Source organism: Apodemus sylvaticus, chromosome 6, assembly GCF_947179515.1.
Source record: "Apodemus sylvaticus chromosome 6, mApoSyl1.1, whole genome shotgun sequence".
NCBI lineage: Eukaryota > Metazoa > Chordata > Mammalia > Rodentia > Muridae > Apodemus > Apodemus sylvaticus.
Genome location: NC_067477.1, coordinates 65,209,429 through 65,233,637, shown reverse-complemented (window position 1 = coordinate 65,233,637; position 24,209 = coordinate 65,209,429). Strand labels below are relative to the sequence as shown.

Sequence of the window (24,209 nt, the reverse complement as noted above, 5' to 3'; positions counted from 1 at the left end):
AGTGAAAGATCTTTGCAATGAAAACTATAAAACACAGGAAGAGTATTTTGAAGACACTAGAAGGTGCCCCATGTTCATTGTTGGGGAAGCTAAATTATGAATATGGCCATCTTACCAAAAGTTATCTATAAGCTCATTACAAAATTCTGGTGAAATTCTTCAAAGAAATGAAAAATAATCCTGTACAAACACAAAGACTGACAAGCCAGATCAGCTCCAAGCACAAAGAGCCATGCTATCGTAGGACCTGCTTTAAAATGACACCACTGTCATGGCAATAAAGACAGCAGCGTAATAGCACAAACAGACGCAAAGACAGTGTAACGGAGAATTCATACAGCTACAGTCATTAGATTCTCAGCATAGCTGCCAAAAGCATAATACAAACAAACAAAAGGGAGCCTCTTTAGCAAGTGGTTCTGGGAAAACCGGTACCCACTCCTAGAAAGGAAAACTAGATCCTTATATCCAAAGCCCAGTTCATAAGGCATCATGTACCCTCGTGTAAGACATGTAACTTTGAAATTATTGAAGAAAAGCACTCTAATGGCATGAGCAACATCTTTCTGAATATTACCCCAGGACATGATAACAAGAACTGAAAAATGAGATTGCATCAAATTACAGGGCTTCTATTCAAAAAGGGATCAGAGAGACAGTCTACAAAGTGCGGAAAAATAACTTTTGCCAGATATTTATATGATAGGAATTAATATACAGAGTATAGAAAGAGTTCTAAATAATAAAATAAAATAAAAATAAACAAACAGAAAACCAAAACAAATCATGCAAGCAAGTAAGCAAGCAAGCAAACAAAAACCAAAAACAAAGAAAAAGAAAGAAGACTCCAGTCATTAAATGGACAAATGAACTAAACATTTTTTCAAGATTTGAAGTGCAAATGATTGGTAAATACATGAGAACATGTCAACATTCTTAGCCATGAGGTAAGTACAAATCAAAACTACCTAGATAGATTATCTCATCCTAGTTAGGACAGCCATGACCAAGAAAACAAATGACAGTAGATACTGACTAGGGTATAGGCACAGGGAATCTGTTTACACTACTAATGGAATGTAAATTAGTGTAGCCACTGTGGGAAATCAACCTGGAGGTTGGTCAGGAATCTAAAAATAGCGCTATGATCCAGGCTAACTGCTCCTTTGTGCACTTCTGAGTGAATCAGTGTGCAACAAACACAGTTGCATATCTGAGTTTGTTGGAGCTCTATTCACAGCAGACAAATTATCGGGAGAGGTCTGCAGTGGTAGATAAGGAGTGGATAAGGACTATTGACATGCACACAACTGAACCTTATTCAGCCATAAAGAAGGGTGAAATTGTTCTGTTTGAGGGGAAATGGCTGTAGCCGGAGGCTGTCGTATGCTGTGAGAGAGGTCAGATGGAGAAAGACAAATATGGCAATTTCTGTAGAGATCTAGATTGTTAAAAATCATAAAAGTAGAATGGCGACTATTTGGGAAAAGGAAGGACATTAGGGTGAAGGGATAAGAAAAGGACAGGTATGAATGTGGTCAAAGTACACTACATACATGCCTGAGAATGTCATGATGAAACATGTTATTTCGTACAATTCATACCAACCAGTGACAACGTTGAGTATGTTATTTAATATTTACTCAGTCAAGTCAAACCACATTAATTGCAGCTGTGATTGTATTAATTTTAAATGTAGAACCACTAAACTGATTATATATATTTCCACCTGTGTTTTTTTATTAAGAGATCAAAGTCTACAGTTGAGTTGATAAAAGAAGGGACCCCACTGCCATTTATAATGAAAGATGACATAGACACCAACTTGAAACAGCTAACGTACCAGAAGAAGAAGGAGATGGAACGCCAGCTGGCCAAGCAAAGGGCGTTGCTTGACCTCTCCCTAAAAGGCAGCCTGGAAAACTTTCATGACTCAGAAAGCTTGAAATGCCTGTCTGTTTCTCTCATTGAGGCATCCTTAAAAGCTGGCATTAGCTACATCGTATTTCCTAGTAAAAAGAAGAAACTGTTGAAGAAAGGGTATAAGTTCCAGAAGGCCGCACAAGTGTATGAACAGCTCTCCAGGCCTCCGAAAAAGATAGAAAGGTTCTGCTCAAGTCGTACATTTTTATAGCTTGAAGGGGGCATCATGCTATCACTGAGGGACCTCATTTTATGATTTGATCCAGAATAGCTTCTGTTTACTTTTCATGGGAAATATGCTAGCTAGAGGGTAAAGCTTCAATTCTAAAATATGTAGGTATTTCATAGTATAAATGGATGGATTATTTAACTTCCTCTTTTAAGACCGAATCCATTTTAGATCTCTCCGTTTAAAGAAAACGAATGTTAACAATGTATTTGCTAAACTGGCTTGCTGCACAGATCCAATCTTTATTCTAAACCAATACCATTTATTCCAAAATCAAAATAGATTGCTAATTTGTTTGTCGGGTTGTAGTATAAATACAGTAAATGTAAACATTTTGTATATTGTGAGCCTATGTTCAAGAATCAACACACAAAAATAATTATGTTTTCACTTCAATTAGAGCTAGTAGTAGCTGGCCTATTTTCACAATGTGGAAGGCCTGACATTGAAAGAGCAGACAGGCCTGGCACGTGCACGCTTACTGTAGAAGACACAGATGCTGCTTGTAACCAAGGCATCTATGGAACTTTCCAGAAAGCCTGGGGATAAGTTTTTCTCTAGACATTCTCAGAATATAGAGTCTGATACTTACGCCTAATTGAAATGTGAGGACCTTCCTGGTGATAAGGGGGTAGAAATGTTTTGTTGTTATTAAGACATGCTGGCTCTTTGGTGTGGCTGGTGACGTTATCTTAGGAGTTTGGAATTTCAAACTTTGTAGGTGACTGCAGGGACAGAGGACAGCTGGTCTCCACGGCTCCGGTGTGTCAGCAAGCTTTCCCTTCTGCTCATCTTCAGGAGGTTTCTAATAGATTTCTCTGAGTTGAAAAGTCCCTCCGGGAGCAATCAGACATTTGCTATGTTCCTTTGATACATTTGCTGAATTCAAAGTAGGGATCTTTGTCCTCCTAGTAAAAAGACCGGACCATGCCGTTTGGACTGCTCCCCGGGCGACTCCTATCTAAAAGGACAGGAGCTTAGATATTTTCTGGGAGTTTTTGCAATGCTCACAGAGCTCTCGCCATTTTGTTTCACCATTTTAAAAATCCGTTTAAATTTTTATTGTAAAAAAAGTTGAAGAAAATTAAAACCCTTACATTGAAATTAACCAGAGCCAAAGACTGTACAAGTTAGTGAACTTCTGTATGGTTAGAAGTGGGAACAGAAACTCTGGGAACTTCACACTGGATTTCATACTTTTGCTCCCAAATCTATTTTTATGTCCTTGTGCACCATCCATGACAGAGTTAGAACGAGAAATGAAGTTATCTGTATATTATTTATTTATGACTCATGTCTATTACCTGCAGTCAGTCTTTGCTCATTCCTTAACCTTTAGCCTTTCTACATGTTATACTTATGAAAATGTAATGTACATACACACATATACATGTATGGATACTATTGAGCTTTAAAGAAAAATGAAATCACAAAATTTTCAGGCAAATGGATGGCTTTAGAATGTGTAATATTCAGTGCAGTCAGGCACTCTAAGGAAGAACCAAACAAACATGCTCTCCTGTGTACGTGGGAATCTCGCCAGCTTTCACTCTTTGGAGAAATGTGTTCGCCTCTTTTAATAACCTACCTTAAAATGTGCATCTTCCTAGTGCAACGTTCACACTAGGAAGTGTAGGAGGGTCTTTGTGCACTGGCCCTCCAGAAGCAACTGTATCATGGCTGGTGTGTCTGTACTTTCTACTTCCCTTTGAAACCTCCAGTTGTATCAATGTACAAAGGAAATGATTGTTAGCTCAAAACAAGTTATGGAGAACCTTGAAGATAACTCCATTTCTAAGTTTAGGACTTTTTAAAAATTAATATTGGTGACTCAAAAATATTCCTCCTACCATTTTCCACCCAGCTTTTCTCTTGCTGAGTGACAGTCAGTCTCAGATGACTCCCTTGATGACTTGAAACTGACCCCTTGCACTTTCACCTATCAAGTTGGATCTTGACTCTAGACCGTTGTTCCTGCTGAAGGCCATTTGGACTCTTTAAAGCCCCAGACTCACGCATTACCTGTCAGTCCCCTTGGGACAGGTTGTTTCTTCCCATCCTTAGCTGGCTTCTGTCAGAGTGCCAGATACCTGTAACAACAGCACAGTCATTGCCCCTTTCGATGGTGTCCTCAGTTCTGAGCCCTGAGGTGTGAGACCTGCTATGATGTCTTTGCTCCTCTGTCACATTTCAGCTTTTCCTTATTCTGTTTCTCTGAGAGCTGGAAGCAGTTCAGTTCCAGGAACAAGGATGTGCCAGCTCTCTCCGAATCTGCATTCGAACTGCCATGCCCTTGCTGACCAGGGCAAGCCTCCTGATTTCTTAGGCTGTTTCCTCATCTGGAAGATGAGCTTATCCATATGACCGCTGAGGTTCCTTCCAGCTCAGAAGTCTTGTAACTGAGACAGTAAAATCAACATTATCCTTATACAAATGGAATAGCTTGAGCAACACATTTAAGCTGTTTAAAACTTCCCTGTTCCCTCCACCAGCGCCACATCTCACCTCAAGATAATTATGTGTACACATTGTCCGCCCTGCGAGCCTGGCCTCCCTATGTGGCAGATGAACCAGCAGCTTAATTTACAATCTTGTTCCTTCAACTGAGAAACCTCAGACCACACTCCTGGTGGTGAAAAATGTGGATCTACACTTTCTGATCATGCTTTGGCTTTTCCTTTTTTTTTCCTCTTTTAATTTGGGCTATTTAATTTCAACGATCCGAGACTACAGCTTTTCCTCGTAAAAGTTCACCCATTATCTGTGTTTGCTTTTTACATTCCTCTAGAAACTTGTCTAACAGGTCCTAGTTCCCTTTAAGATATTATAATTATTTTATCAGCTAGTAAGATAATACATCCTCATTGTAAAAAAAAAGAACTAGAAAATATTACAAGCCTATCACTAAGTCATCGTTTTGAATGTGTATATGGGAACACATTCAAACATACCTGTGGGAACACATTATCCTTTAGGCATATTCATGCATGTTACATGTGCACTTACATATTATATAGAGAGCATGGGACCATATCCTTAAGTTCCGGCATTGACTGTTTTTTGAGCTCTAGGCAGTTGGTGGGGATGGGCTAAGAAGAGACTCCTCAGAATTTACTTTATGCCTTCTAAATGCTTGAAATTCTTTTATACATATACTGGGCATATATCTATGCCTAAAAGTAACTTTTTGACTTTCTTTTTAAAAATCCTTTTGGGGGAAATCAATGGAGAGTAGGAATTCTCCAAATAAGCTTCCATTCACTATGAGCATCTTGTAGAACAGAATTAAGGGGCTTTGCAGCTGAATATGTCACTGTGCTCTTTCCCAGACTTACAGGGCCGTAAACAAAATATACATGCTGTAAATGAAACATACATGCATTTTAATTTCAAGTATTTGTTTCATAAATGTGTCTTAAAACTCAGAATCACCTCTGTTTTACAGCTGGAAGGGATTGCAGTTGAAGTAGGACGCGAGCAGGTTGTAAAGGAAATGATTACTTGACCTCAGCAGTTCATTTCTTTAGAGCAAATTTATCGAGCACTTTTTGCACACCAGATACTATTCTGGATAGGAAACTGCAAATGAGGACAGTGAAGAATACTCTTCAATCTCCTGACCTCACAGAGTCTATATTATACAAACAGAGTCTGTATTCTGGGGGGGAAGAGACAGCGGAGAGATTAACTAGTGATAGTAAGGATATGATAAATATTATGAAGAGGATAAGGCAGGGTCAAATAATACAGGAGAATATTACAGGAGAATAACACAGGAGCTGGTGCATTAGGCAGAGTGCTCAGATGCCTTTGTAACTTAGAACTTCAATGATATGGAGCAACAACATGTTTAAAATCTCTGAAGAAAGGTAAGTGCAAAAGCCCTGAGTTGGAGAATATATTTATTGCTTTTAGACAGCACATAGACCTGTCTCTGGAACAGCAGATGCTGATAAGAAAGTGAGGTCAAGGAAGTGTTGGGAGACTATCCAGTATTGCCCTATTGGCTACTGTAAGTGATGAATGTGAAATTACTCATAAAAACGCCCATCAGTTGAAGCTCAAGAGATGAGCTCAGTGGGTGATAATGCTTTTTATAATCCCAGGAACCTCAGTTCAGATTGCCTGTACCCATCCAAAAATGATGGGCATGGCTGCTTGTGCCTGTCACCCCAACATTGAGGGTGCAAAACGGTAGAGACAGGTGGGTCCCAGCAGCTCATTAGCTAGCTAGCTAGCTGAAATAGAACTTCAGGCTCATTAAGGTACTGTGACTCAGGAGTGAAGTGGAGAGGGATAGAGGGTGTCACCCAATGTCGCACTCTGGAGTCTATATGTGCATCTGCGGGTGCTTGTACCCATACAGACTTGTCTACATACATGCAAACACCATACACACACGTTAAAAAAGGAAAATGTGTATTTGTAAGTCATTGTGAACTTGAGAAGACAGAGATGTTTGTAGGCTATGACAAATGTTTCGTATCTTTAAATATAAAAGGAGAGAGCTCAAGAGCAGAAAACAGAATGCTGAAATGATCAAATACATCTTCCAGAAGACTTGCCATGGTAGTGGTATGAATTAAGAGATTATAATGGAATCCCAGAAACTATAAGATAGATTGAATGGCCCATGTGAGAAATGGCTGCTTGGTCTGAAGTGATAGCAGTCCAGCTGGTGAAAAGTGGCCACATTCTAGACAGATGTTAGGAGGACAGCCAACAGTATTTGCTCATGCACTACTGGAAAGATGTGAGAAAAAAAAATGAAATTAAGGATGCTCCCAAGGATTTTTTACTGGAGCAATTGAAAATATGAAAAATTTCCCGGATGATCAGGACTGTGTACAGAGTAGGTGAGCATGGTCCGAGTCAGACAAAGGTCTATTAGGAGTGCATGTCAGTTGAGCTTTAGACCATGGTGTCAGTATAGGAGGGGTGAGATTGTGGGAAGGCCAGTAAAGGTCAATACTACTGCCCTTGCTGTGTAAATGTAAACCTCCTCTGATGGATGGTACGTATATACATGGGCTAGGGAGTGGCACTATTAGGAGGTGTGGCCTTGTTGGAATAGGTGTGTTACTGTGAACATGGGCTTTAATACCCTAGTCCTAGCTGCCTGGACATGAGTATTCTGCAAGTTGTCTTCAGATGAAGATGTAGAACTCTCAGTTCCTACACCATGCCTGCCTGGATGCTGCTGTGTCCCCACCTCGATGATAATGGACTGAACAACTGAACCTGTAAGCCAGCCCCAACTAAATGTTGTCCTTACACGAGTTGCCTTGGTCATGGTGTCTGATCACAGCTGTAAACATGGCTTTGGAAAAAGAAAGCCAGATCAACAGCTGCAAGTCAGGTGTCAGAAGGTGTGTACATGTGGACCTAAGGGGTCATGGCGATGGACACCTGGTTAAATTTACCTTCACTGTAAGTTGTAGGAATTTTCTTTTAGATATTTGTTTTTACCACTGGCCAGACAGAAAATGGAGTGGTCACCTGTATCTGTCTTTGAAATTGCGGAGGGTGCCATTACTATGTATGTGCAATTTTGCTGATGACCCAGTGGTGGTCTGCCTTACTGGAGGATGGTGTGGGGGTAGGATGAGGCACCTCCAGAGTTTTCGTCTTCTTTTATTTTTTCTACCATTGTGTTCTTGTCTACAACTGATTTTTTTTTTTGAGTTACTCTCTGCTGCTACATGTTCAAGGATAAGAAAACGGTTACAGAGTGGGCCCTTCCTTGATTCCATGGGTCCACTATTAGACAGTCAGGGGCTAATAATAGTCTTCCTATCACTTGACTAATTAATTCTTTCATTTATTGACTCAGTGTCATGTTAAGTTTAGAGTGAATACGTAGGGGCTGGAGAGGTGGCTCATCGGTTAAGAGCACTGACAGCTCTTCCAGAGGTCCTAAGTTCAATTCCCAGCAACCACATGGTGCTCACAACCATCTGTAATGGGATCCATGCCCTCTTCTGGTGTGCTTGAAGGCAGCAACAGTATACTCACATACAATAAATAAATCTAAAAAAAAAATAGCGTGAGTATCTACTGACCTCCAGAAGGCCAGAGTACTTTTGTAGACTCGTTGGGGGTAAATTTGTGGGTGCATGTGTCCCATGGTGGGACCCTCTCAGGGGGATCTCGCCTGTGCTTCCTTTTAGCCTGTGAACTCTCTGTTCTGAGATCTGGGCCAAATGACGTGAATCTCAAATATATAGCCAGCTAGTTTTCGTGTCCAGCAGATCCAGAAGTCTCTCGCTTATCTAAGACAAACAATATCTTAGCAGGCCACCCATCTGTCTTATCACTGAAAAAAAAAAACTATAGCCATTTAGTTACTGCCACAGGTCCTTACAAAGTAAAATTCTTTTATTACCATTCTGTTCCCGTGGCGGTTAATCATTGTAATTGTGTCTTTGGTGTCTGCACTGGCTAGGCAGTTCTCATTGGGATTCACCACTTTACCGCCTGCTGTATTCATCCCACCGGGACCACTGAACCACATCAGTTTCTTCATCCTCCGCTTCTTCACCTCTGCTTCTGAGATCAGGGTCTATAGTGTTTCTCTATGCACCCTCGCCCTCACATTTGCATTTTGTTTCCCCCTCCGGGGGTTACTTGATTAGGGATGCCACAGTTTGCAGATCAACTCTCCTTTCTCCAAGACTTTTAAAAGTTCACTCTTTTATGACAGTGGTTCTTAAGAGTATTATCCTTGTATCAGTGTGTTTTATGGAGAAACTTGTTACAGTGTAAATCCCAGGACCCCCCATGCCTGCTCAATTAGAGATTGGGGAACCCCCCCAAAATGCCTTCAACAGGCCTCCTAGGTGTTTCTGATGCATGGTAACTTCTAAGATAATATGTAGTGTGACCCAGGCTTCACTACGTAGGACCAGCAGCCATATGGATATGGGCGGGTGGAGGGCTGGCAGTTGTGGCTGGGCAAAAGTATTCAGATCTCACAACAGAGAGACTTTGGGATCCAGTGTGGTGATCCAGTGTAATACAACACAGGTATGAGGCAACATGACATTATAGCTATTAACAGCTATTTATGCAGGGGAAGATTGCATCTAACAGAAGAGGGATATGATGTCTCTCAGCCATGTTAGGAAAGATAAGTGGAATTGGGGGGAGGGGAATCCTGTTTTCCATGTCTGCTTATTGAGTTTTGAGTTCATCCCACAGTAGCTTTCATTACGTTGCTGCCTTTAGGGGCTTTGTTTGGGCTTATAGTTGGAAGCACCACTATTCTGTTCTTTTAAAGTATTTCTCTCAGCTCTCATAGAGAAGCTTCTTCCTGCAGTAGATGGGAACTAGCACAGAGAGCCACATCTGGTCAATGTACAGAGAGAGAGAGAGAGAGAGAGAGAGAGAGAGGGAGGGAGGGAAAGAGGAAAAGAGAGGGGGAGGGAGGAAAGGAAAGAGAGGGAGGGAGAGGGGAGGGAGAGAGAGAGGGAGGGAGGGAGAGAGACAGAGAGACAGAGACAGATAGACAGACAGACAGACTTTGGAGAAGTCAGTCTTACATGGATGTCTTCATCAAACCCTTACTCCATCAAGGCTCAGGGATCTATGTGGAAGAGGAAGTGGAAAAACCATAACGGCTGAGAGAAGGTGTTATGAACGACTCCAAGGAAACACGTTCAGTCACAACAGGACTGATGCACATATGAATAGTCAGAGACTGTGATAGCGCAAAAAACCTGCATGGGTTCAGGGGAGGTGGGTTCAGCCACGAGACGGGGACGTGGACACAAACTCCCACCCTTAGTCAGGAAGCTAATTGTGATTGGCAGCTGCCATGAGAAAGAAAATCCGTTTCCTTCAATGGAGTGTCACAGGGTGTGTCCACCACACTCCAGGGCAGGCCTGTGCCCAGGAGGAGCTGGCCAGCACAGACCAAAGTCGAGATTTCTGTGGACTTCTTGTTTCATTTGCCTCATGTTTTTGTGGCATTTTTTGATCTTACTGTATTATTGTTTGTTTTGACTTTTTTGTTGTTGTTGTTGAGAGAGAGACAGAGGAAAAAAAAAGAGAACCAATGACCTTGGGGGATTAGAGAGGAGGGGAGGATCTTGGAGGACTTGGGAAGGGGAAAGCATGATAAAATATATTGCATGAAAAGATTCAAACATAAAATAAAATCCCTTTAAAAAGTGCCCCAGTGATTACTGCAGTCTTTTTGTCCTAGTGACTAAGTGAGTCACGCTTGACTTTGTAGGTTCTTGCCTTTCACCAGAACGCTCCTTGCTAGCTGCACTGGTGATCACTGGAGTTTTAATTCCTCTGCATCACACTACTACATTCCACATGTTAGCTGGGCCCTGGTTTTATGCTGTCCTTTCTGTGCATTTCCTGAGCCTCCCCTCTAGTACAAAGCACTTTGTACTAACCAGAATGCATTTTTATCTTAGGATAATTTGAGGAACATATGGCAAAGGTGTATGAGAGAGGAAGCCATGATTAATGCAATATCCAGGGGCTAAAAACACTATATTTTCTACATCCAAGTTTGAGAAGATTAAAAAGGAATGCTTACTAGGATTTGGGAGAAAACAGTTGTGTAGGAAAAGTTTCCTTGAAGTTTGATCTTTTGCCAGGGGCTATATTCAGGTTAGAGGCAACCTACCTTGAAGGACCCTGGAGTGTAGATACCTTGACTTCATTTTCCTATGTCCCTTTATAGAGGCTTCTAAGCAAGAAAATAGAAAACAAGGTATCCTTATAGTCTGCAGAAATTAGTTTTCCAGGCCGGAGAACGAAGTGAGGAAGGAGAGAAAAGTAGAAGTACAAACAAACCACCTAGCACAGAAATTGGAAATATGAATAGAGGTTCCAGAGAGTCAGTGGTCTAAAAGTGCACTGCCCCGGATGCTTTTTCAGGGGATATGACTGAAGAACAGATGGGGGTGGGGAAGAGATGGTATCTCAGTGGTCTCTGCTGATACTTCTCATGTCACACCTCAAAGGCTGTGATAAAAACCATGTTTTAGACGTAAGAGATTGTTTTGGAGGTGTGAGATAATCTGATACACATTTGTGAAAATAAACACCCAGATGGCACATGGATAGTGGATTAAACAAAGAGCAAAAGTAGAAACAGAAAGTTAAGTTACTGTTTTAGCTAGTGTTCTGATTTCTGTGATGAAACCACCATAACCAAAGGAATTTGGGAAGGAAATTTGGCTTACTCTTCCACATCACTGTTCATCACGGAAGGGAATCAGGCCAGGAACTCAAGCAGGGCAGGAACCTGGAGACAGGAGCTGATGCAGGCCATGCAGGTGTGCTAATTATGGGCTTGCTCCTCATGCCTTACTCAGCCTGCTTTCTTGTTGAACCCAGGACCACCAGCGCAGGGCGCATACCACCCACAATAGACTGGGTTCTCCCACATCAACCACCCATGAAGAAAACATCCTGCAGTCATGCCTACATTCAGCCTTGTCTCTTGTAGGCACTTTCTGTATTGATGCTCCCTAATCTAAGATGGCTTTGTGTCATGCTTGTCAGGATGCTGCCTTCTATGCAGAACGGATAATGAAAGCTTTTAATAGAACGTGGGATGGAGATGAGAAGAAAGAGTAGGAGAGTAAAAGCCTTTCCCTACTTTTACTCCCCCACTTTAGCAGCACTTTCTTACACTCTAAATTCAGTAAGCAAAATACAAGGAGGCTAAAGCTTCCTTTTCAGACTTCCAGTAGAATGTCCTTATGCCATCTTCCGTAGCTGCCATACTGCCACGCCTATAGTAATTGCTACCAAATGAAAGCTACATTGCCAATGAGAATTTGAAAATCCTAGAGCTGCATCATTTGAAAGCACTTGAATGATTAACTATTATAATTTATGGAAGAAATAAGGTTCAGGTTCTAATCCTTTGTAGCCTTTGGAAGAAGCATTTCCTTTTATCTCTTCCTGCTTATCTTCCAAGTCCCCACCACAATCATTATGCAGAGGGTGAGGCAAAGAATTAGATTAGGAAGGAGTGCCCATTTAGTTTACAGAGATTCTTCACACTGTGTTACAGTTTTAATGATTGAAGATGTGAACTCGGGTTGCATAAAATTAGCATTTTTTGATAAGAGAAAAATAGCAATTTTTGTGTGTGGTTGAGTTTGAATCATTGATCAGAAAGGTAATTGTGTTTCTGTAGTTAAAAATAATAATCTTTTTTTTTTTTGAAACCAGGTCAGCATCTCATGGCGTACTTCCTGGAGAGAGAAAGTATTTCCTTAAAGTCCCATTATATGAGCGTCAAATAAGGTGCCCCAGTGTACCCACACTTTTAAATTTTGATCAGTTTGCTCAAAGCAGAGGAGGAATACCAGAAAAAACTGATCCTCGGAAATGGGTTCTTGATTTATTTGCTAAAGACAAACCTCAGAAAGCACGTACACCAGTTGTATCTGTTCAAAAAAACGTCCCAGAGCCAGTGATAGAGCTCTCCAAACTGGAGTTAAGTGACCATGTACCATGTAATCTTCCAGTAGAGGTCATTAAGTATTATGAATCTGAAGTGGAGAAGTTGACTCAAGAAATACAAAATGAGAAAAGAAATCTGGCATTTGCGTATTGCAGGCGAGGAGCTATTTATCGGAAACTGGGGAAACTGCAAAGCGCCATGAATGACCTTCAGGAAGTAAGTTTTAAAAACACAACAGCAGAGTCCACCATTCATAGTGTGTTTGTTTACGCCGTAGTTTGCTATTTGAGATGTTGAATAGCAAAGGATTGTTGAACAGCTTACGTAAAATACAAGTATTAACACTTTCAGACACTTATTAAAACACTATATTTGTGTGGGGGTGGGGATTGGGAGGTTTTATTTGTATACATGTAAGTATACATACCAGTGATGTATGAGAAACCCATTTTATAGTGTTTCTTCCTTTTGAAAATGAACTCACCTGACTTAATACATGTTTTTTTTTTCTTTTTTTCAGACCATATTTGTGGAACCATTGTTTCTAAATGCCTATTGGCACAGACATTTCATTTATCTTTTCCAAGATAAAATTAATGATGCTTTGGATGACTTGAATTTCATAAATAAGTACAATAAAAACCATGCAGGTAGGTTTCACATGAAGATAGTTCTAGCACCTGTCCCTTTATCTCTACTCTTGTCATTATTATAAGTAGACATCAAAGGTAGATAGAATTTCTGCACGAACAGTGAGAATGTGAGCTTTAAAATTACAGTTTTCTTAATATTACAAATGCAGAGTTCATATAACCTCACACTGTTTAAAAAAACTCATTATGTTTGAATTTATGCCCTGGAGATCTATTTTAGCACAATCCCTCTCATTTATCACATAAGAGAATATGAACTCGAAGTTATAATGGGGAGTTGCTTTGTAAATCTTCTCTTGACCACTTGTTTCAGAATGGGAGCTGTGGTGCTGTGGAGCCATAAGTTCTGTTTTCTAACTCCCTCAACATATGGACACAGAACTTTCTAGAAATGTGGGGATGTCATACTCATTTTTGAATCCATAGCACTCACAGATCCACATAATATAGTAGAAGATGGCTGAATGTTTCTGATCTATGTTAAAGATCTCTGTGTGCTAGAATTCCACACAGTTCTATGTCATGCAAACTTACCATTTCATTGCATCCGGTAAGACTGAAACATATCAAACAGAATCAGAGGTGAGTGGTAATTTTTCTACTTCAGAGTAACACTGCTTAAAATTGCAAATGAGTATTCAGACTTTGAGGGAAAAAATAAGGTGTGGGACTTAAGAAAAATGAAATAAATAATACTAGTCAAAAATCATTCTAAGATTGCAGTTTTGGTGAGGGATTGCTGCCTTAAAATTTCACAGTTAATGAATAAATTGTTAAGTGGAGTCTTGCCTCTTCTCTTTATAGAGGCGTACTTGTCAAAGGCAGAGATTTTCAGAGAGAAGAAAGATATTACGTTGGCAATTCTGAACTACAGTCAGGCCATTAAGTGCAGGCCCAAAGATGCTAACCTCTATTTCAAGAGAGGGGAGATGTACGAGAAGACAAACAAAGTGCTCGCTATCGATGACTACTCAAAAGTAAGCTCCAGGAGCCCGGGGCTCCCATCTATAGATTTTACATCGCAAACATTCTTTTCAACTTATTTATTTTAAAAGTGTTTGACTTGAAGGTATGCATGTGCACCATGTATGTGTCTGGTACCGATAGAGGTCAGAAGGCCATCAGGTTCCTGGAACTGGAGTTACAGACTTCACGGGGGTGTGCTGCAAACCAAACCCCAGATCTACAAGAGCAACACATTACCCCAATGCACTGAGCCAACTCCCTTGCAAAGTTCTTAAGAGTCATCACATTCTACATAATAAACTAATTATAAGTTATTCATAGAACCTTCATTGCTAGTATGCTGCTACATCAATTTCATGATTTAAAAACATTGGTGAATGAATGGAAATCAAAAGATAGATGTGAGACTCTGAAGCAACTTTACAGAACTCTCAACTTTTCCAGTTCTCTCTTCTTGGACTAAGAAATTCGGTCTCAGAAGCCTTTGAAAATTGCCTTTTCTCTATGGATAATAGAAGAAATTGCTTTCTCCCCTTATTAAACTCTTGAACAGCTGGTGCACTCACTCTTCATGGAACCTATTGGTTCTCAAGGAAGCTCTGACGGCAGGCTCATTCACTCACTCATTCACAAATATTTGTTGAGTGAGACACTGCATAAGTACTAGATGAATGGTGAAAGACATAGAAATGTTTCTAGATTATGCATATCTCAAAGAAAATATTCTTAAGGGAAGATAAAGACATGCATGACATAGAAAATTATGACAGTGTCATGAGCAATGCAGGTTGGAGGGAGATGTCTGCATTTGCCTGTAGATAACAGAATACCCACAAGGAAGTGAACTTTTTATTGAACTGCGCCTTGAGGCTGCCACTAGGACAACGTTTCCCTTGGATGCAGCAAGACACGCTTTTCTATTCCACTGACTCTTAGCTATAAATCTTAGTCCTAAGTATAGTGGAAGACAAATTAGAAGACAGATTACTTAAAATATTCAATTGTGTGTTCCCAACTGCCATATTTCTTTGTAGCTTAGCTTAATATTCTTCTGCTTAAGGAAAGTATTATTGGTCTTGTAACTTCTGATCTTGAGGTAAGAAAAAAATCTCTTTTGAAGATGTAAGATAACACATGCTGAGTAGGTTTAATTTAGGAATATGTATGTATATACACATACATATATGCATGTAACAATGAAAAAAAGAAATCATGAATTTAAAAGAGAGCAAGGGGAGATACATGGCATAGTTTGGAGAAAAGGAAGGAGGAAATGATGAAATTATAATCTCTAAATTAAAGGAAAATATGTAAAAATGATTATTGACCCTTCTTACTTCCTGTGTTTGACACTAGAGATTTAAAAACAGATGAATACAGCATTCTGAAATCAAACAGTTCTCAAACTACATAGCACATTCCTTTCTACTTTAAATGTCCCCGGAGAGCTCCCTTGTGCTGCAGTTCTTTCCTAGTATCAACTGGCAAGCAACTTGCCAGCTGAACCAACCTATGGGTGACTCTGCCTCTGCCCTCCGCTCTTTCGTGTGTCAGCGAGTAACCATGAGCCGCATCTCCGGCAACTTATTTCTTCTCATGTTAGAGGCTGGATTAAGCCACAACCTATGCGACTGAATCGGCTCAGCTCTTTCATCTACTGTTAGGCCAGAACTATGTGAGAGGGTGGGTGCAGCTCTACCCTACAGTTTTTATTTTTTGAGGTTATAATTTAATTACATTATATTTTTCCCCTTTTCCATTCTTCCTTCCAAATACTCCCATATATCCCTGCTTGCTCTTTTTTGTTTTTTGGATTTTTGGATTTGGTTTTTCCGAGACAGGGTTTCTCTGTATAGCCCTGGCTGTCCTGGAGCTCACTCTGTAGACCAGGCTGGCCTCAAACTCAGAAATCCACCTGCCTCTGTCTCCCACAGTGCTGGGATCACAGGCGTGCACCACCACTGTCCAGCCCTGCTTTCTCTTTTTAAAATTCATGGCCTCTTTATTCATTAATTGTTACACGAACATACGTATATACACACACATATATGAATATATGCATATATTCAAAATTATAGCTTGTTTAGACAGGCTAATCGTACTCACATGTATGTTTTCAGGGCTGGCCATCTGATGTCAGATAACCAGTCAGTGTGCTCTTCCCTAGGAAGACTATTTTTCCCAGTCTCAGCTTTCCTTTTGTAGATGAGGCCCTGTGGTCATGTGTGTTACTGTTCCCCTCGTTCAGGTCGTGCTTAGGCAGCCGTCTTGGTGAGACTTAATGGGGTCGTTTCTGACATCACTAGTATATACAGGAATTTTTATCAGTGCAAGTTTCAGTCATCAAAAGCTTTGGCTTCTTATATTTGCTGCTCTCTTCCCTCTTGCATAACATCCCATCTCAAGAATTTAATGATGGGTCCAGTTCTTAGTATAATTTTTAAACAAAAATCCAAAGAATTTTAGCATCTTAAAGTGGGTTTCTTTTATATTATTTGAAAATGACTGTATACTTTTCTTAGTTTTTCTCATTGTGTAATATGTTTGCATTCTCACACCCCTCTAGTGTATTTATTATAATCCCAAAAGATCAGATGCATTATGGAAACGTGGGATGTTTTACTTTGAAAATGAAAACTGGATTGGAGCTGTATATGATTTTACATCTCTGTTAAAACTTGACCCCCATAATTCTTCTGCAAGGTAGGAATTATTTTAGATGTACAGTTTGAAATGATTTACTATTTAAATTTGTTTTCAAGAAAAATTGCTTGATATAATCTGACAGCCCCCTTTAAAACAACAAGCTAATTTTCAGTGTCAAGTTATTTCTTTGCATTTCCAGGTTCTCACTACTTTGTAATTATGTAAAGCATTGCTTAGCATCCATAATTTCCTTCTTTACATTTCATCTTCATTCATAGCCTTTGTATCCATTGAGTACAGAGTTCTGTTCAAATATTTTCTTATAATATCTTATTGTAACTTGAGTACTAAGCGTCACTGTTTCTTTTGTTTTTAATTTTATTTTATTAATTTCCCTTTTAATGAAAATAGATTTTTCCATACATAATATACCCTGATTACAGTTTTCCCTCCTTCTACTCCTCCCAGTTCCTTTCCACCTCTTCTCCCATCCACATCTATTTTCTTTCTCTTATTAGAAAACAAACAGGCTTCTAAGGGATAATAATAAAATAAAATAAAGGAAAATAAAAATACACATTGGAATAGAAAATAGAAGTAAAAACAAAAGAAAACAAAAACAAAACAAATAAAGGTACAAGAAACTGATGCAGAGTCCCACTTGTTCACAGACTCAGGAATACCATAAAAGCACTAACCTTAAAGTCACAGTATTATGTGCAAAGGACTTATATGGAAGAAAGAGAGAAAAAATATAAATACAATAACAATAAAAGTATGATTAGAAGAAAGGACAAGCATTGACCTGAGAAGACATAACGAGACAAGGAATGTCCTAAGATGACATCGAATTCATTTTTTGTTGGCCATTTACTGCTGGGCACATACCCTGCCTGACCCAAAGAGTAATTTGTTTCCCCAGTGAGACTTCAAAACTAAATTCTCATTTGCAAGTAGTTAGCAATTAGAGATGGCTTCTGGTTTAGAGATGTGTGTGTGTGTGTGTGTGTGTGTGTTTTTCTCCTTTCAGCTGTAGGACCCCATCTGATACAGACCTGTGAAGGACCTATGCATGTTGCCTCAGCATCTGTAAGTTCATATGTGCATCTATTCTGTTTATTTAGAGGGCCTTTTTTTTCTTGGCACCCTCTATTCCCTCTGGCTCTTGTATTCTTTCCATCTCTTCTTTCACAGTGCTCCGCTAGTCCTTCTGTTTATGGACATATCCCTTTTAGTACTCAGTGTGCCGAAGTCTCTCACTCTGCATTTTACATGGGGGTAGGTCTGTATATTTGTTCCCATCTTCTGTAGATAGAGCTTCTCTGATTATGACTGAGCAAGGCATTGACTTTTGAGTATAGCAGAATGTCATTAGGAGTAGTTTTTTTCATCTACATTAAAAAAAAATTCAATAGTATTCAATCTTATCCTCAGCTCCTGGCCTATGAAATCTGAGGACTTTTCCTTCTAGTATTTTCTGCAGTACTATATTTGTGGATAAATATTATTCAAATTTGGATTTTTCTTGGAATACCTTGTTTTCTCCAAGGTATTGAGAGTTTTGCTGGATACAGGAGACTAGGTTGGTACCTGTGATCTTTTAGAGGTTGCAGGCTATCTGTCCAGACCTATCTAGCTTTTAGAGATTCTGTTGAGAAGTCAGGTGTAATTCTGATAGGTCTGCTTACCTGGCTGTTTCCTTTGCCCTTTTAAATATTCTTTCTTTGTTCTGTAGAGTTTGTATCTTTTTCTTTTTTTTTTTTTTGGTAGCATGACCTGAGACTGAGCTGAGTTTATTTTTTCCCCAGTATGCTTTTATAGCATTTTAACTACATGTAGAAAATAAGTTCAGTTCTAGGTTAAGGAACAAGCAAGGTACTAAACACAAATAGTCAAGGAACAGGCAAAGCAATAAACAAAGTCCTGTGATCATAGTTTCTAGGGGCTTATCAGGATGACCAACCTGATAGGATAACTGAACCTACTTCCCTATCCTAGCCCAAAGTCAAATTCTTGTCTGAAACTTACTTCTATGTTCTAGCCCCAAATCCAATTTCTGCCAAGTTTCTAGAAGTAGCCAAACAGATCTCTACATCTCTCCCCTTTTTATTTCATAAACAAGACTGTGTCTGCCTTAGGTTGTGCTGACAAAAATACCTTCCTTACCCATCATGGAATATACATTATCAAAAGCAGTGCACTTATGTCTTAGGTTGGTAAGGCTCTGTACAGAAACTTACCCATGTCTTACTGCTAGCCTGTTAAATTAATTACTCTGGAGGTCCATTTTTAGTTTCAAGCCATGTGTTTTGGCTGTCAACATATTGATGTTGTTAAAGACAAGTTTTATCACAATGGGCAGGAATAATAGTATTCCAGGACAAGAAGGGGTAGCATGATCAAGAAATATATTCTATTCTTGAAGCTTGATGAAGATGGAATTACTGACCTCAGGCCATGAGTAATTTGATCAGTAGTATTTGCAACATTCTTCAGATTCATAATCTCAGTAGGTAAAGTTAAATCATCCAGAAAGGTGTTAGAATTAGGCAGAGTACCCTGTGCCTTTGAACTTTTTCCAAATTATAGTGACTATCATTGTAAATTTTAGAACTAACACAAATTCATTGGTATTTAGCATGACACTCAAAATGGCTTCTTCCTCTTAAACTCTGAATCTCCTCTCCAATAATTTGAACAGTACCATAAAGAGCATCAATCTGTTGTTCCAAACACCTATCTAAATCCTCTTGAATATTCAGAACGTGAGTAACATTTTTGCTAAATGACTAACAAAAGAAGGCATCTTAACTTCACATGTCAAAGCAATTGCAGAAGCAGTGGTGCTAGCTATTAATATAATTAAAGCTGCTATACCAGCAATAATCAAGCCCACTACCCTCTCGCTTCTGCTTAAAAGCTTGACTCACTTCTTTCAGTATTTGCAAGACATTTTCAGACTACCAAGATCCTGTAATACTCACATGCAATAAAACAAACGCCGGTTGATAGACTACCATAACAGACATGCTAGGTTTCATTACACTGACACAATTAGAAAGTGTATAATCAATACAGCTTACATTAAACACTGTGGAAGAAATAAAAGTAATTTTGACACGGCCAATTAATAAAAGATTAGGGGCTTTAACACATGCACTAACACTTGTTCTAAATCTAGATCCTGTCCCAATTTTATCCACTGCAAATGTAACTTCATACAAGGCAGTTGTGAATTTTTAAAATGTCTCTGAAAATGTTCCGAACCAGCCTTTCAAATGAAAACTGTCATTTCCTTATTTTCAACATTGTATTGATTTTTAGACCAGTCCATGATTGAGTCAGAATAACTGGTCACATTAAAGGAAAGAGAAGGGTTTTATAACAATTTCTCAATTTGATTGACTTTTTTTGAAGTCAGTTTCCATAGTATCCATGTTCTGTCCCACAAGGTCTAAAAGCTTGAGGCAAGGCAGCTTGTCCAATATGGGATATGGTAAGTAAAGGTGGGCCAGGAGCGTACATTCAATACAGCCTCCCTGTAACCATTATCAGGGTTCTCAGCAGGCTCACTGTCAGCATCATTCTTTGCCCCAGCATCAGCATGTCTTGCCAATCATTCCGGCAGCTAGCATGCGCCTTCAGCATCCTGCAGAAAAAACACAAACATGCCCTCCCCATATTAATATCCAATCAGGATCATGCCATATGCCAGTAAGTGGATCCTTCCATTTCTCCTAGGCATAAATATGCCTAGTTTTAGGGTACCATAGACACTCCGAAGAGAGTTCCTCGCCATCTAACTTTTAACATTTTTAAATAAAAAGAGCATGATTTAAATAATTGTGTGGTGTATGGGGATATAATGCTCCCTTTTTTATTTCATGAAGATCCTGTTTTATGGTTCCATAATACCTGTCTCACAATACCTTGTCCTTGAGGATTATAAGGTGTCCCAGTAATATGGGTAATATTAAATTGTCAACAGAACATCTTAAATGATTGACTGCAATAGCTATTTCCATTATTTGTTTTAATCTGATTTGAAACACCCAGCACAGAGAAACAATATAGGCAATGACTAATTACAGTTTTAGTTGCTTCTCCTCTTAAAGCAGTTCCACCTACAAAGCCTGAGAAGGTGTCAATAGTCACATGCACATATTTTTATTTTCCAATATCAGAAATATGAGTAACATCCATTTGCCATAGTTGATTGTGTACCAGTCCTCGAGGGTTAACACCATTATCTGGTACAGGAAGAAATTGAGGACACTGAGGACAAGTCTTTACAATTTGACTTACACATTCTCTAGAGTTACCAAGTTGTTATCTCAAGCTATTACTATTTTTTCCTTTTTTTATTTGATATATTCTTTATTTACATTTCAAGTTATTTTCCCTTTCCTGGATTCCCCCTCCCCAAAAGTCCCATAAGTCCTCTTCCCTCCCCTGTTCCCCAATCCACCCCTTCCCACTTCCCTGTCCTGGTAATCTTCTACACTGCTGCACTGAGCCTTTCCAGTACCAGGGGCCACTCCTTCCTTCTTCTTGGGCATCATTTAAGCTATTACTATTTTGATGATGTAAAGAATGAGATGGTTTGGCCAATTGTTCCTGTGTAAGGCCTATAATCTGCCTGGTATACAAATGTGCTGTGGCATTGCCCTCACTAAGGGCTCCAGGCAATCTAGTATGATCTCTTAAATGTCCTATAAATTAAGGAACAGTATGTTCTCTTAAATTGAGTTGTATTTGCATAAATAATTGCAAAATTTGAGAATTAGCAGTATCTAAAAAAAGGAAGATTCAAGCAGTTGTAAACCACAAGCTATGTATCAGATATCAGTATACAAATTAAAAGCTTGATTTTTTTCAGCATTTCAAAAACAGTGACTGCAGCATGTAATCCAATTATCTGTGCTGAAGCAGGGGGAAACTCAAGAGAATGAACATGTGATCAAATTACATGTGCTGCCTTCTCATTAGATGAGCCAAACGTAAACAAATACAGTAAGCACATTTTCTATGGCTGCATGCATAAATTTACAGGAAATACAAAATCATGAATAGAGGCAAATTGTTAACAACTTGCCTTTTGGATAATGATTATCAATTATGCCTGAGAAGTTTGCACATTGGATAGGCCAAATATCAGTATTCTGCCATAACTGATTTAATCGCTGTTTGAAATAAGGAATAAATATTTTATCAGGTTCTTTCTCAAAATACTTTCCTGATTCTTTCATACAATTCAGTTTTAACACAGCCACAGCTTCATAATAGGGTGCTAAGACTTTACTTGAAGATGAAAAAAGATGAATCCAGATTAATGGTCCCTTTTGCCAAAGGACTGCTGTGGGTGCATGCGAGGTAGCAAGAACAAACAGCCATATGGTCAACCCAATTGATCACAGTCTTCCGGTGTATCTGATGTTCGACTCATAGCTTCTCCACTTTCTACAAAGCCATTCACCCCTCGTGAATTAGTTGTCAAGGGGAATCAGGGTTTGCATTCCCTTTGAGAATATCAAACAGAGATTTAAGTTCTCCTGTGGTAAGCTTAAGATGAGGTCTTAGCCAATTAACATCTCCTAGCAGCTTCTGAAAATCATTTAAAGTAAGTAATTTATCTTTTCTTACTTGAATTTTCTATGCCACAATTTGTTTAGGATATAACTGATGTCCTGAATATTGAAAATGATATTTCCTTCGAATCTTTTCTTGAGCAACAGGTTCTCCCCAAGATTTTAAAACTTGTTGTATAAGAGCAAAGGCTTGTAGTAAGACCCCCCTCAGAGGGATCAGCCAGCAAAATGTCCATATAACTTTCGGGGAGTGGGAGGCTAGAAAAGGGGAAATCATTTGAAATGTAAATAAAAAATATATCGAATTAAAAAAAAAGACTAATATACACTGAAGGATTCAAAGTCTTAACTCTTCAAAATCAATACCCAAGAGCAGCAGCCCCATGCTAGAAAGTTTGGCTACCAGTTCCTGCAGATGAATGTACGACCATGCAGCCTCCAATACCTCACCAAAGAGACACTGACATAAGTCCTTGTATTGAAGCAGCAACATTTTTTTTTTTACTTAATATAGGGCTATTAGCCATCCCTTGAGGCAAAACTTTCCAATGACATTGCTTCACGGGTTCTTTGAAATTACAAGCAAGCTTACTAACCGTAAACCTCCCACGGTCAGCAGGCTGCAAAGGAACAGTATAAGAATAATCCTCTAAATCCGTACTAATTCTACACGCATTTCCTGGCATGACAGCTGGAGTGGGCAAGCCACACTGCAGTGCCCCACAAGTTCCACAGCCTCATCAACCCTTCGCGAACCCTGCAACCATCTCTACCTTCCTGACCTCTCCTCCTAAGGACAAATATGTGAGTTAGAATTCTGAGCCTGTGGTTGAACTACAAACTGCAGCCAATGGAAGGTGGGCAGTAAAACCACAATCTTCAAGTCTCCCTTGCAACACTAGAGCCAAACCATAGCTTTGGAAAGCAAAACTCAACCTCCAACAAATAATCCAGTCTCTTCAAAATCAACATCCAAGGGCAGCAGCCCCATGCTATACTTTGGTTGCCAGTTCCTGCACATGAACGTAGGACTTGAAGCCTCCAATCCCTCACCAAAGAGACACTGCCATAAGACCTATCTTTTATAAGTCTGGTTTCTAGGATAAGAATTACGTACGATATTACCCAATGTATGGGGTGGGGGGTGGGGAGGCTCATAACTCACCCATGTTGTCGTTCTGAATGACTCCAACCGAGTTACCAGTTGTAAGTCAACTTTCTGTTACCAATGTTACAAATTTTTAATCATGCCCAATAACGTATAAGCCAATATTATATAACCAAGACATGCAGAACATATATTTTTTTTTTAGCAGTCAGTGCTCTTTTTTTTTTCATTTTTTTTATTCGATATAATTTATTTACATTTCAAATGATTTCCCCTTTTCTAGCCCCTCCCCACTCCCCGAAAGTCCCATAAGCCCCCTTCTCTTCCCCTGTCCTCCCTCCCACCCCTTCCCAGTTCCCCGTTCTGGTTTTGCCAAATACTGTTTCACTGAGTCTTTCCAGAACCAGGGACCACTCCTGCTTTCTTCTTGTATCTCATTTGATGTGTGGATTATGTTTTGGGTATTCCAGTTTTCTAGGTTAATAACCACTTATTAGTGAGTGCATACCATGATTCACCTTTTGAGTCTGGGTTACCTCACTTAGTATGATGTTCTCTAGCTCCATCCATTTGCCTAAGAATTTCATGAATTCATTGTTTCTAATGGCTGAATAGTACTCCATTGTGTAGATATACCACATTTTTTGTATCCACT

At 39.4% G+C, this 24,209-nt stretch overlaps 1 protein-coding gene across 1 annotated transcript in view; it reads left to right on the top strand.

Annotated features, from left to right (window-relative positions):
• The window catches only part of Ttc6 (tetratricopeptide repeat domain 6), a 164,424-nt gene that overhangs the window by 83,578 nt on the left and 56,637 nt on the right, over nucleotides 1–24,209 (top strand). Inside the window, exons 10-14 of the mRNA XM_052184707.1 lie at nucleotides 1,748–2,106; nucleotides 12,359–12,809; nucleotides 13,114–13,243; nucleotides 14,051–14,223; nucleotides 16,779–16,915. Coding sequence (XP_052040667.1) covers nucleotides 1,748–2,106; nucleotides 12,359–12,809; nucleotides 13,114–13,243; nucleotides 14,051–14,223; nucleotides 16,779–16,915 — 1,250 coding nt within the window. The remainder of the gene's footprint in view (nucleotides 1–1,747; nucleotides 2,107–12,358; nucleotides 12,810–13,113; nucleotides 13,244–14,050; nucleotides 14,224–16,778; nucleotides 16,916–24,209) is intronic.